The following is a 13,593-nucleotide window of genomic DNA, read 5'->3' as shown; positions in this document are numbered from 1 at the left end:
GAGCCGGATGCCAGCAGCTGCCCGTTGTTTGAGAAGGCGACCGAGATAACCCAGTTAGAATGGCCCTCCAGCGTTTGCATCTCTGGATCCCAATACTCCTCTACCTTTGGACCTCTGGATAACCAAGCAGGAAGTTCGCTCTCAAAGGTCTCTCCGATCAACGTTTTATGTGGTGCAAAAATCAGGCCAGAGCTGTACAGTTGCAGTGGTGCCGTATCAATAATTTGTGCCAATTTTAGGATAAATCTGCGCGCATCTAAGAGGAAAACATGCATCTTATTACTGGATATATCCTAGATTTCTATTAGTGTCAGTCGGTCGGCTGGCACAAGCTATTTTATTACTCACTCTGGTCAGTTGGAGCAATGAATTCACTGCTATTATGGCTTCAGATATTATCCCCAGAATGTCCATAGCTTCAAACCAATGAAGAAGGTGTTCTTTTAGGAACGTGAGCACCTGGTCAAGGATTCTGGCTGGTACTGAACCTTGGGTAAGATGGTAAACCCAGTAACGACAGGTGTATTGAAGGGCGGGCGGGAGGACTCCTGTTATTAAATCTGGACCTATCTCTGTTTGGTTGGTCCCATAGCTTAGCAGATTGTAAATATTCTTTGTAAGGTAACGGTCCATGATAGCAAGGCATTGACTGGCTATGAGCTCATGCTTCACCTCTTTATCTACCCAGAATGGGGATATTTCTGTGTCTGTTTTCGTCCCCTCATCCAGCAAATAATCATGAAAGGATGAATGGAACGTCTGTATAGGTAGATTGGGATCACTTGGTATGACCAAAACTGACTGAAATGAGCGTAGCCGGATGCTAACATTGCGTTCCTGCAACTCAAGCAGTTCCGCAAGAGAACTCAACGAAAGCGGAGCAGCAAGAAGAATAATCACACCGATAATATTCTGAAACTCTCTGACCAGCTTGTCCCTATCGTTCTTATTTCTGACAAGGAGCTGGTTTAAAACCGGCCGGTATGTATCATCCAGCTGGGATCCCGACGAGTTGGCGAGAAACTCCTGAAGCCGCTCTTCCGGGTCAAAATTAGTATCTGCCACGAAACGACATACCGTAGCTGCAAAGATAAAGAGCGGAGCAGCCCTGGCTGTCAGAGCTTCAATTTGTGCCTTCCCAGGCCAGTCACGGGGAAGATTGTGCTCGGGATGATGTTATATCTCAGAGAATTTCTCCGTGAGATATAGAGTGATATCGCGCTCAGTCACAACATCATTTACTGTCTGCAAGGGAGTATGCTGATAGAGCCCCTTGCCAAGTACTCTAAAATTGGAGCGAATATGCTGCTCCAGTCAGCTTGTTAACAAGAATCTAACTGTCATATTCATTGATGTCACGAGCTTGGCCAAGAGGGCAAGAATAGTCCTCCAGTCTTCCTTTGGTTCGTACTCGTTGAGAGTATCGATAACAATAATAGTAAGAGACATAGCTTGACCCTGATCCATGTTGAGCAGTGGCTGCAAGATAAGCTTTTTGAACTGCTCTTCCAATGACTTGCTTCTAATAGTAGAATTGTTAGCTATAGCTTTCTGGATCCCAGCAATTATCTGAGAGATGTATACTACTAGTTGCTTTGTAATTGTAGGGAAAAGTTTTATAACTAAGTTCTAATCTCCTGTGCTTCTTTTAAAAAAGAAGCTTATCCCAAGAATATTATTTTCTTTGAATAATTAGACTACCGTCCTCATAATAGTAAACTTGTTAGTACCTGCTATTTTACTTAACTAGAAAATATATTTATTACTGGATCTCTTCTAGTCCTATATTTATTGAAGTAATTTTATTCGCGTTCCAGCAAGATATTTATTCTCATGCTGGTTCTTGAAGGAGCTATAAAATATATCCTTAGTAAAAGAAAGATTTAATATATTAATTATATTACGTATCTTCTAGATATCCTCAGTTAATATATCAAGATAATTTAGAATAATTTTTATTTTCTTTTGGCAGCGTAGGTGCTGGTCTAGGACTAATTACTAATATAAGTAAGACTTCTCTTCCTTGATTAAGGCCTTGAGCTGCGTAAGTGGCTGGCTTATTATAGCTGTTATACTCTATATAATTTCTTTTTTTCTTATTAGATTATTGTACTTTCTATACTTCAGTAAAGTATTGTAAAATTGCTATATATATATAAATAATTAATTATTCTTTTTTAATATTTACTATAACATGGTCTCTACCCCTATAGAATTATTTTTTAATAAAAGTATAATAAGTCAGTAAGTTCGTTAGATATTCTAATAAATTAAATAGAGCCCCTTAGAAATCGGCATGATTTTTAGCTATCTAAGTCATTAGCTGATTATCTGGCTTGGCTGGTATAAGAATTATATTATTAATCTAAGAAAGACTATCACCCAAGCACTGGAAGTGTATTTAGTTAGATTAAATTTTATAATATTACTAATAACATCTTAAAAAGATAGTACTAAATTTAGTATTTTATAGACTGTAGCTTGAATACTATTCTTTCTCTTCTTCTCCCTATACTGTGTCTCTGTCGCTTTTATTACTTTATCTAATATCTCTTATGTTTATGTACTGCTAGCGTCATAAAGCTTAGTTCCACTTGGTAGGAAAAGTGTTACTATACTACTAAGGTTACTTTTTTTTAACTTGTTGTATGTTATTTTCCAAAATCTTTTTATATTGTGGTTACTAGCTTAGAAAGTATCATATCTGGAATTAGCAGGGCCATCTTTAGTATCTAGATCCGTGGTGGCGTTTGAAGTACTTGATTTAAGGGTAATGGAATGTGTATGTTTGTCTCTTTTCCACTTTTTGAAAGTAGTCTTCACGCGTTCGGTGATGCTGTGTGACTTATTTTGATTTGAAGTATTAGGAGTATCCATATTGTAAGCCCGTGATATCGCTATGCAAAAAGCTTTGGTCGTAGGGATACGAAGTAAAGTTCGTTGTAAGTGAGTTTGGAAGCAGGAAGGAAAAGGACTAGGGGTAGTCTGGCTATTTCTGGGAAAATATCGGCGGGGAAGACAGGGGAGTGGTCTTCAGCCAATCATTAGTTACAGAGAGGCCTGTTTTGACACATCATGCTTGTTTGCTTTTTCCTAGCTGATATTCGAGGGCCATGACTCTTTCGGAATTGGGTAACATTTGACGGTGGAACTCAGTTAGATTCGGGAGTTGAATGATTCATATCTGACGGTTGGTGCGGCTTCCCTAAGAGTTCAAATGAATTGAGATAGTGAAGGTGGTTCACCCACCGATTGTGTGACTACCAGTGCCCATGTTCTCACCAGGATTAGGCTTGGATGGGAGAAGTACCCTCCAAGGAGCGGTGGGGTTGACAAGCGATGCTACCGACACCATGGTCCAAACAGGGCGAGCCACGATCGTGCGGTCGGGCACCGGAGTTATTATCGGGCTGCATTGACAATCGTGGGGTTCGTTCTGTAAATACCACGTAGTAGGTTACACTTCCTACTATGGAGCTATATTCTATATCTTTTAAAGATACCAGCAAATCTAAAAGCTTCGTAACTTAAATAGATTTAGTATATAATTAAGACTGGGTTGTTAACGAAAGCTAAAATTGCCTTTACCACTAGTTATAGTAAGTAAGCTGTAATATATATCTATTAGAATCTAGAGGCATTTGGCAATGTCAGAATTTCTTGAAATAGTGTTAGATATTTTTAAAGTATTATCCTAGTAATGCTTGAAATTGTGTTGGAACGCTTAAAAGAGAAATTAATTTTTTACTTAGATAAATTAGTGGTTTTTATATATAATAATTTCAGAAAGCATATAACTAAATAGAGTTTAAGTAGAATATTTACTTCTATTAGTTAGTTGAACAAGGCAGCTCGGCAAAGAATAAGGAAATAAAATATAGATTTATAAGATTTTTATTTGTATAGTCTATCCCCTTATTTATTATATTAGCTGGTATACGTGGATAAGTCAGGCTGTAATAAGTGGATATAATTTCAGTAAACTAGCTAATCTCCTCTTAATATTATTTTAGTTCAGATCTCTAAATTTTACCGTGATTAACGTTATCAGATACTGCCTACTTATACTTAGGAGAGTGTTCTCCTATCTTAAGTTTTTTAAGGCTTAATTAATACTAGTATATTTAGGAATTTCATAGAGTAGTTTCTCTACTATTATAATAAATAGCCAGAGCTGAGGTCCGTAATTATTATAGATAATACATTCTTCTACTATACTAAACAGATTAAATAGATATGCCTGAATGCAGGAGTTAAACTATTATATTTATTATTTTACTTTCTAGATCTTAACTCTATTAAGGAGTTCTTTACTGAACTCAAATAATTTATTAAGTGGAGGTGGTATGAGTATAAAGATAATCCAGATTAAAGATTTAATACTTTTTTTGAGTGGTGTATTAGAGTTATTAGTTTAAAGATATAAAATATTAAAGACTATTTTTAACATGTAGGTATACTGATAGATAAATATATAAAGTATTTCTTAGCTGTGCCACACATAAAATAAACTATAAAAAATAACTAAAAGTAATATAATTATTTATTCTATTAATCTGATTTCCCACTATTTATATAATAATAAAAGTTGTTTATCCAGTATCTGATATTCTTTAAAAATTAACGAGTAATACTCCATTTGACTCTCCAATTTTTAAAATATTCAGGATCGTTTAACTTATTAATTTAGTTTAAGTTTAATCTATTACTCAGAGCTACATTATATGCTTTATAAAATTCATTCTTCTATAACTTATTTATAATCTATGACTGGTAATAGTCATAGTAGGCCTAGACATTAGTATCACGAAATCCTGTTATTTTAAGCCGCGAAGCCTTAGTAGAATAGATGGACGTGTTTTCTAGTATAAGTAGTAATAATAATATATCTAGCTGTGTAGCGTGTGCGGGAAGTACATTAATAATAGTAATCAATAGGTAAGCTAACTCTAATAAAAGGTGACTACGATTCTTTATCTCTTTAAACCACCACCTCTTAGTCCTATAGATTTGTTCATAGATTATACTAAATATGTCTTCGTGGGTCTCTAATCTTTTTCCACTCTTCACGTACCAGACTAGGCTTAAAAGCTTATCTCTATACAGTTTATAATGTTTTTTCCCATATGGATCCTGCTAATAGTGCGGCCTTAACTTACACGACCCAGAATAGTATATTACCATATAGATATGCCTCCAGGCCGCAGGCTCTTTGGTTAGTTCCTCCTCCGTGTTGACCTCCTGATCAAGATTTTAAAGCATATTCTGGGTGGTAGAAGAAGCACCTTATTTATTAGTCACTCTACAATTGGCTATAGAGTCTTAATTATCATTTATATAGTTAAATAATATTAAGAGTTTCAATTTCTTATTGGTAAAGAAGTGATGGAACTTTATTAATAAGCTAAAAGCTCTCTATAAGTGTCCCGCTAAGGCCTTAGCAGCGGGGCGCGAAAACAATCGTTATGTGTTTCAAGGTCAGTGGAATTTCGAGACCGACTGTAAGCTCATACTGTCGGCCCACCTAAGACTACATAAGCCATAGAACCATAGACATATCTGGTGCAGGATGTTAAACTCTCTTCTTCTATTTGGTCAGGAGGCATCGGATCATTTGAAGACTGCCCCGTAAAGTCTACACAGTAAAGAGAAACAGTGACATGTTATCCATTAGCAAAGCGGTGTGTTGTTGGCATTCCAGCAGGATCTCAGATCGGTACGTCCTTGTCTGAAGATGCCTTCGGTATTGCCATGTTCGTGTACAATCGATTGCCTCTGATAGCGACATTCGCTGTTGGTCTGTCATCTACTGTTGTGGGTCATGCATAATACATACATCGTGACTTTAAATTTTCAGAGGCATTTCTATCATTATGCTCTCATGGCTAGTTACTATAACCAGACTGAAGTAACTTTTCCCTTTTCGACCAAAATATGGGGTTCCAGCTAAAGGAAGACTGTGCGGGGTGCCAGACTAGTACAGAGTAGAGGCTGACAGATTGAGATTTGGGTATAGTATGATGCATGAAGCCCACAGGCTCCAAGGGATACTTGGATAGCTCAGGGTGAATGTAAACCTCTGCTTAGCCTGATCTAAGAATATACATTACACAACCAATGAGATTCATGTTACAGAGTACTAAAACGCATCGAGCAGTGTATGTCTTATCTGAGCAAAGGCTGTTTGCTATACATATCGAGTATAGCGCATCTTTCTACATAGTTTCAAGCTGGTCAATAATGCTCCTATCAAAATATAGGACAGTGGTACTAGTACTCCTCCATAAGGATTTCCATATCCGGTTTATCGCATATCTCCGGCAACGATAAGGTGGCCGGACATCGATCACTGCCATGCTTACTTTCCTTACCACTCCACCTCATTGTTCCCTCCATTGGAAGCTTCTTGACGGTATGGATAGATTTATATCATGGGCCTCTTGCGACGGCTCACCTTTCACCTCTCTGCCTAGCGAAAGGGGGGACTGGCAAGTTGGTGGCTGTCCCATGCAATCCGGCTAGTCGCGCAGTTGGCGGAAACCGGCGACCGTAACAATCTTCACGCCTTCAATCTCGGGACCTCTCTTACGGTGCAGTTTTCTCGTCCTCAGTCAGGCTGCAACCACTACCTATCCCGGTCATCTCCATCAATTGGCATATAACAGAGGGGGAGAGATAATTCATGGCTTAATCATTTTGGAGAACCCCCTGCAGTCGCCGCTTCTTCCCTTCTCCCCTACCTCCAAACCGCACCTGCGGAATCACGCCCACAAAGAAAACAACACTGCATCATCGCAACAGCACATAGAACGTCAGACCCAATCATGACAGAACCGCCTGTGAAGCGCGCTCGCCGAGTTGATAGTTCAGCAATGTGGGATCAAGATGACCGGAGGACACGTTCACCCGAACTAGAATCAGACCGTGCTAGAAGCCCCCGGCGGGAGCAGTACGCGAAGGATGACGTGCGACGTGATGGGCCTCGTGACGATCGGAGGTATCGTTCTCGCTCTAAAGACCGGAGGGATAGGCGACGAGATAGGAGCTGGTCAAGAGATCGTCGTGACCGCGATCGCGATCGCCGAGACAGAGATAGAGACGGACGGGGAACGAGGGAGAGAAGTATCAGCCGGGAGAGGCACTACGATAGACGCGGTATGTACAGAACAGTTTATCAAGCACACCTTCTAACTTTTGGTCAAGGCTATCCTCCGAAAGGGGATAGGTACAGGTCGCGGTCGCCTATTCGGAACGGTAACAGGGACCGGTCGCGGACGCCACCTCGTGCCCCCCGGGGTGAGCGCAGAAACGATCGCCGAGATCAAAGAGCCCCGACTAATGGTGCTGCTGATACGAAACCGGTAGCGAAGCGCTCCAAGGATGAGATGGATATTGATAGCGATGGACCTGTCGGGGAAGACGATTTTGAGGAGATGATGCGCCGCAGCATGGGTTTCACCAAGTTCAGGAGCACGAAGAACACCAAGGTTCCCGGGAACAACGTCTATGGCGTCCGCAAGGAAAAGAAGACGGAGTACAGACAGTACATGAACCGTGTAGGAGGATTCAACCGGCCGCTCAGTCCCTCGAGGTCATAAAGCTATTTGCTTCCTTGACTACCTTGACGATATCATCAGCTGCCATCTTCTACTCTACTTTCGACCTTCTACTTCTGCCTGGGTTTACATTCGTCATTTGTTCTGTCGGGGCGGTATCAATTTTCATGCATGGCTGGAGTAAAATTTATGGTGGGCTTTCTTTTCTGTGCCTCTCGACTTTTCAAGCAAATAAGATACCTTATAAAGCCTGTCTATATCCTTACAGTGGTTCTTTCATAGTCGCTAAAATCAGGCAGATGTAATACAACCATGTCTTATCAGTATCCCAGTAAAAGTGTGGCACATGACCGGAGTGACGTAGGCCCCTCTTATTAAAGGCTTCCCCTCCCACCCCAACTGCCGGCAGGCATCAGAGTCCCTCATCGTCTCACCAACGTGGCTTCTCTAAGAGCTTTAGCATCCAAAATTGCTCCTTACCGCAAGATGTCGACTTCTGGCGAGCGCCGTGAGATTGTGATCATTGGTATGTATGCGCCTCGACGCGCTTCAACTTCTCCTCCTTACCCCGCACAGCCCGATTCCTGCTAACAATCTTTCCCATCAGGTGGTGGTATCATTGGATGCTGCTCTGCCTATTATCTGACGCGGCACCCTTCCTTCGATCCCTCACGGCATTCGGTGACTTTGATAGAGGCATCCGAGATCGCAGGAGGAGCATCGGGCAAAGCTGGAGGACTTTTGGCATTGTGGGCTTACCCAAGCAACATTGTACCACTGAGCTACCAGCTGCACGCGGGCTTGGCTAAAGAGCACAATGGCAAGGAAAGATGGGGCTATCGAGAAGTCGGTTGCGGGCAACTCATGGTGAGAGGTCGTCCACTCAGTGACAAGAAAGAGACAAGCGGAGGAGCAAGTGGGAGCTCGGTATCGCTACAAAAGCGAAGTGCAGACGCTATGGGGAAACTGAAAGCCGCCAAGTTCCCTCAGGACCTAGACTGGATTGAGCCTGAGCTTGTGAGAAGCTACAGGAGCATGAGTGATCCCGGGGAGACTGCTCAGGTCCATCCTTATCTCTTCACGACGTCTATCGCTAAGCTTGCTGAAGAGAAAGGCGCAAAAATTACCTTGGGTTCCGTTACCGACATTGGTTACGCTGGAGATGCTGTCGAATCAGTGACGTATACGGATAAGAAGACGGGTGAATCACACAGCATTTCCGCAACAGACGTGATTGTTGCTGCGGGCCCCTGGACGAGATCGGTCCTGCCCCAAGCCCCTATCACGGCGACTCGCGCACACAGTGTTGTTATCCGGCCCGTCAAGCCGGTCAGCGCATACACCCTTTTCACTAATATCGATATCCCGGCCAACTTCGATCCGGCAAAGCCTTCTCGACCTGATGTGGTATCGCCAGAGATCTACGCCCGTCCGGACGACACGGTCTATGCCTGTGGTGAAGGCGATCACGTCGTTCCGCTCCCGAAGACCACTGCGGATGTCGAGGTGGATCCAGTGCGATGCCAGGACATCATTAACCACGTCGGTAGCATCTCCGATCAACTTCGCGACGGTGAAGTCTGCGCACAGCAAGCTTGCTACTTGCCTAATGTGTCTGTCGGGCGCGGAGGTCCATTGGTTGGCCATGCTGGAGCCAAGGGGTTATACCTTGCTGCTGGCCACACCTGTTGGGGGATCCAGAATGCGCCGGGTACAGGCAAGCTCATCAGCGAATTCGTCTTTGATGGCGAGGCGAAAAGCGCGAAGATCAGCTCGCTCGATCCGAGGAGCTATATTTAGAATAGACGCATGTAGATAGCATTCTGCACAGCGAGTTTATATCTTGTAGATAGGTTCTTCAATTTATAGTTCCCCTTAGCAGGAGCTTGTTGCATGCTGCAGGACCCATCGCCGGGGGTGGAGCTTGGGCCACGTAATTTGCGGAGCGCAAGGCGGCCGTCCCAGCAGATGCCACATAGTAACAACGACGCGCATTTCAATGAAGTGAACCGCATCGGTGTCAAGCATCCCCCTCCATGATCATCCTCAGTCCCTGAGGCTTGAATTCGACTCTGGATGCTTCCGACCTAGAAAATGCATCTCTCCAAGATCTCCGCATTCCTAACACCGGTCCTCAATGCTGCTGCGGTGCTCTCCAGTCAAGCTCCGGCCGATGATCTCTCCGTCCTGAGTAACGAGGTAGCGAGGGCCAACAACCAGTCTTTACTATGGGGTCCTTATAAGCCGAACCTCTACTTTGGGGTTCGCCCTCGTATCCCGAACAGTCTGTTCGCAGGATTGATGTGGGCCAAGGTGGACGACTATGCCACGGCGCAACAGAGTATGTGTCCGGTCAATTGTATCCGATCAAGTTCATACTGACCCTCTTGCAAGACTTCAGACATACGTGCGAGCAAAATGAAGGCATGGCCGGATATGGGTGGGACGAGTACGACATTCGGAAGGGTGGCCGGCAGACCATCCATGACGCCGGAAACTCCCTCGACTTGACAATTGATTTTGTGAAGGTCCCTGGTGGACAACATGGAGGCAGCTGGGCTGCTCGTGTGAAGGGCGTTCCTCGCGATGATGCTCCCCTTGATCAACCCACGACCGTCATGTTCTATGCTGCGTTGGAGGGATTGGGCAACCTGGGCGTTGCGACCAACTCTGAGGATCCTCATGGCTTCGATGGCGACGTGAAGCTTACTGGCTTTACGACCGACCTTGGTGACTTCTCGATCGATGTTACTTCTGGCCCCGATAGCAATGAGCATCCGGAGCATGACCACCCTACCTATGAGGAGAAGCCCCTGGACCGTACCTTGGTGTCGAGTTTGACACTGCATCCGGAACAACTCTGGCAAACGAAAGGTTCGGCTTCCATCTCTGGGTACAGCACGGTGGCGCTCTAAGATTACGACTGCTAATGTTGTATACAGTTATCATGTTCACCCAGATGAAGAAAGAGGTTGACGAAATGGTCCAGAAGTATGGATCAGACAACCCTCCCCCTCCGTACCAGATTTTCACCGTCAAGAATGAACCTGGTGATGGAAACATGCACCTTGTGCAAAAGGTCTTCAAGGGTGCCTTTGAGGTATGCTGTTCAGTATCACCCGCCTGAGTACATGGCTTACCATTTCTAGTTCGATATTCTCTTCTCCTCTGGCTCTTCACCACAGCCTATGACATGTGAGAGATCTCTGCACACATAGACGAGCAACCTGTGCTAACAATGGTCCAGCTGAGCTTCTTACTGAGCAGATCTCAAGCGCCTCGCTTGAATTCGCGGACCGGTTCAAGAAGGTTCACCCCCCACAGTCTCCATTTGATACTGCGGAATACTCTGAATTCTCCAAGTCCATGCTCTCCAACCTTGTCGGTGGCATTGGATACTTCCACGGATCTGATATCGTGGATCGTTCGGCGGCACCAGAGTATGAAGAGGAAAATGAAGGTTTCTGGGAAGAAGCTGCCGAAGCCAGGGCTCGGGTACAGCCTGTTCTTGAAGGGCCGAAGGATCTTTTCACTGCTGTTCCATCTCGCCCATTCTTCCCTAGAGGCTTCCTCTGGGATGAAGGATTCCACTTGATCCCTGTTGTCGATTGGGACACGGACCTCGCGTAAGTTCCTTCAGTTCAAGTTTGTTACTCTATTGCTTCCAGATCCACTAACCCCAAAAAGGCTCGAGATCGTGAAGAGCTGGCTCAACTTGATGGACGAAGACGGTTGGATTGCTCGCGAGCAGATCCTCGGTTCTGAAGCTCGCAGCAAGGTTCCGCCCGAGTTTACCGTCCAGTATCCTCATTACGCGAACCCGCCGACACTTTTCATCATCCTTGAGGCTTTCATCGATAAGCTGGATGCAAAGAAGAATGCTTCGATGCAGACTTACGCTGATGTCGAGGCCACAGACGGCCTCCGCTCCATTTACGTTGAACAGCCGGAACTGGGTGAAGCTTTTATCCGTTCAATCTACCCGTTGCTCAAGAGGCACTACTTCTGGTACAGAAGTACTCAGAAGGGTGACATCAAGTCCTATGACCGGGAAGCATACTCTACCAGGGAGGCGTACCGTTGGCGAGGACGTTCGGTCCAGCATATCCTGACCTCTGGATTGGATGATTATCCTCGGCCTCAACCTCCTCACCCTGGTGAGCTGCATGTGGACCTTATCAGTTGGATGGGCATGATGACTCGGGCTCTCCGTCGTATCGCTGTGACCATTGGAGAAACGGAGGATGCCGAAGTTCTCAAGACTTACGAAACCGCCATTGAGAGAAACATTGATGATCTCCACTGGGATGATGACGCTCATACTTTCTGCGATGCAACTATCGATGAATATGAGGAGAGCGTTCATGTCTGCCACAAGGGTTACATCTCCATCTTCCCCTTCCTGACAGGTATGCTGGGCTCGGATAGCCCGCGCTTGAAGGCAATTCTGGATTTGATTGGAGATCCGGAAGAGCTCTGGAGTGATTATGGTATCCGCAGCTTGAGCAAGAAGGACGAGTTCTACGGCACTGCTGAGAACTACTGGAGGAGTCCCATCTGGGTCAACATCAACTACCTGGTGCTCAAGAACCTTTATGTAAGTCAAGCCAATTCCTTCCAGAACTCGGCCAATGAGGCTGACCGTTTATTTAGGACATTGCCATCGTGCCTGGCCCTCACAGGAAACAGGCCCGTGATCTGTACTCCAACCTCCGGAAGAACTTGGTTGAGAATGTCTTCAGGGAGTGGAAGAAGACCGGATTTGCCTGGGAGCAGTACAACCCCGAAACCGGAAATGGACAACGGACGCAGCATTTCACCGGCTGGACCAGTATGGTGGTGAAGATGATGTCCATGCCCGATTTGCCCGCCAGCGAGCAGCAAGGCCACGACGAATTGTAACCCTATAGAGGTGAAGTGTGTATGGTATAGTTGAGGTATCCTAGAGTAACACCAAAGTCTGTACAACGTTGAATCCGAAACGCCGAAACCCCATGCGTAACAAGGTGTGGTGAGCTTGCTCAGCGCCGTCGATGGTGGTCAGAAGAGTCTCTCTCTCTTGGGTGAGTGCGATGACGGTCCTCTCGCTGCCTCTTATGATCATCACGTCTCCTGTCTCTACTCCTTGACCGTGAGCGTGAACGCCTTCTCCTGTGTTCACGATCATGGTCACGATCGCGTGACCTAGATCTATGGCGATGACTCCGATGATGACGCTCGCGCTCATCACCATGTCTGCGATGTCTACGCTCCCTTTCTCTGTCTCTGTCCCTGTCCCTGTCACTCGGGCGATCTCGTTTCCGATCCCTTCCCGGGCTTCGACTACGGCCGCCGCGTCGGGACGAGCCATACCCAATGCCCTTCCCTACTCCGTCCTCAAGATCTTCTCCAGCGGTATCCTGGAGCGTTTTCTGGACCTCCTTCTCTCCTAACGGGACTAAGTTGGCGTTTTCTGAAGCCTTCGGTGGTATCGGAAGACCCAAAGCTCGGGCCATCGCTTCTTCCTCCGCCTCCTTGACGCGCTGTTTTTCCTCGCGCTCCTTCCTGGCCTTGTCTTCATCGTCACCGTCCCCTCTTGCATACCAGAACAGATCCTTGCCATGCTGCCAGCGACCAACAGGGGCCATGACCGAATGGCCGAGGTAGTTCTCGCGATGCGTGGAATCCTTGACGTCGGACCATTTGAAGTCGCCGCGGCCGCCGCTGGAGAAGCAGTTCGGTTAGAAGCTTATCAACAAAGTAATAAAAGTAGTAGGAAACATACCGGCTGCCCTCTTTTCTCACCCCTGCAACTAAATCCATTGTGATCAGGCTTGTCTTGACGAAAAGCTGTGGGAGGAGGCGTCAACGAGGAGGTGGGAGTAAAGCCGAAGCTACGGAGAATGGCAGGTGGCACGTGCGCCCGTGGCTGCCTGAGGCGGCGAGAACGGGGCTGGGGTGACTTCATACCAATAATCCCTCCGCTTTGGCGGTCGTGCCGATCGGGGTTTGCGATCAGTTCCAGTGTGATCGGTGCAGGAGACTCAGAGTTTGTTTG

General features: G+C 45.6%; 5 protein-coding genes across 5 annotated transcripts in view; 3 read left to right on the top strand and 2 right to left on the bottom strand.

Moving 5' to 3' along the window:
- Positions 1-498, bottom strand: part of BO80DRAFT_492392 (WD40 repeat domain-containing protein) — a 1,560-nt gene extending 1,062 nt beyond the window's left edge. The window contains exons 1-2 of the mRNA XM_025723765.1: positions 349-498; positions 4-293 (exon numbers count right to left, since the gene is read on the bottom strand). Coding sequence (XP_025577043.1) covers positions 4-293; positions 349-414 — 356 coding nt within the window. The 5' untranslated portion in view covers positions 415-498. The remainder of the gene's footprint in view (positions 1-3; positions 294-348) is intronic.
- Positions 499-6,378: 5,880 nt separating this feature from the next.
- Positions 6,379-7,864, top strand: BO80DRAFT_500931 (SNUT3/LISCH7 family protein). Its single transcript, XM_025724265.1, has 2 exons — positions 6,379-7,155; positions 7,204-7,864. Exons 1-2 carry the CDS (start codon positions 6,825-6,827, stop codon positions 7,596-7,598), a joined length of 726 nt encoding a protein of 241 aa, XP_025577042.1. The 5' UTR covers positions 6,379-6,824; the 3' UTR covers positions 7,599-7,864.
- A 178-nt stretch (positions 7,865-8,042) lies between these two features.
- Positions 8,043-9,356, top strand: BO80DRAFT_351798 (NAD(P)/FAD-dependent oxidoreductase; the record flags this gene model as incomplete). Its single annotated transcript, XM_025715598.1, has 2 exons — positions 8,043-8,082; positions 8,164-9,356. The coding sequence occupies 2 exons, from the start codon at positions 8,043-8,045 to the stop codon at positions 9,354-9,356; spliced, it is 1,233 nt and encodes a 410-aa protein (XP_025577041.1).
- A 181-nt stretch (positions 9,357-9,537) lies between these two features.
- cwh41 (mannosyl-oligosaccharide glucosidase) lies at positions 9,538-12,518 on the top strand. The gene is made up of 7 exons (XM_025715024.1): positions 9,538-9,897; positions 9,951-10,430; positions 10,499-10,656; positions 10,706-10,751; positions 10,804-11,182; positions 11,244-12,153; positions 12,210-12,518. Exons 1-7 carry the CDS (start codon positions 9,651-9,653, stop codon positions 12,456-12,458), a joined length of 2,469 nt encoding a protein of 822 aa, XP_025577040.1. The 5' UTR covers positions 9,538-9,650; the 3' UTR covers positions 12,459-12,518.
- On the bottom strand, positions 12,499-13,390 carry BO80DRAFT_463434 (MMtag domain-containing protein; the record flags this gene model as incomplete). The annotated part of the gene is made up of 3 exons (XM_025722593.1): positions 13,321-13,390; positions 12,883-13,259; positions 12,499-12,827 (listed from the first exon to the last, which is right to left on the bottom strand). Exons 1-3 carry the CDS (start codon positions 13,356-13,358, stop codon positions 12,499-12,501), a joined length of 744 nt encoding a protein of 247 aa, XP_025577039.1. The 5' UTR covers positions 13,359-13,390.
- Between the last annotated feature and the right edge of the window lie 203 nt (positions 13,391-13,593).

The sequence above is a fragment of the Aspergillus ibericus genome (genome assembly GCF_003184845.1).
Source record: "Aspergillus ibericus CBS 121593 unplaced genomic scaffold BO80scaffold_12, whole genome shotgun sequence".
In the NCBI taxonomy this organism is placed as follows: Eukaryota; Fungi; Ascomycota; class Eurotiomycetes; order Eurotiales; family Aspergillaceae; genus Aspergillus; species Aspergillus ibericus.
The sequence above is the reverse complement of the archived record's forward strand: the minus strand, read 5'-3'. Positions and strand labels throughout refer to the sequence as shown.

Bases quoted from the DNA above. Each gene is read 5' to 3' on its own strand.
- BO80DRAFT_500931 (XM_025724265.1), top strand. From the start codon at position 6,825: ATGACAGAACCGCCTGTGAAGCGCGCTCGCCGAGTTGATAGTTCAGCA. The intron at 7,156-7,203 runs GTATGTACAGAA...CTTTTGGTCAAG, and splicing joins GAGGCACTACGATAGACGCG to GCTATCCTCCGAAAGGGGAT.
- cwh41 (XM_025715024.1), top strand. From the start codon at position 9,651: ATGCATCTCTCCAAGATCTCCGCATTCCTAACACCGGTCCTCAATGCT. The intron at 10,431-10,498 runs GTTCGGCTTCCA...TGTTGTATACAG, and splicing joins ACAACTCTGGCAAACGAAAG to TTATCATGTTCACCCAGATG. The intron at 11,183-11,243 runs GTAAGTTCCTTC...AACCCCAAAAAG, and splicing joins GATTGGGACACGGACCTCGC to GCTCGAGATCGTGAAGAGCT.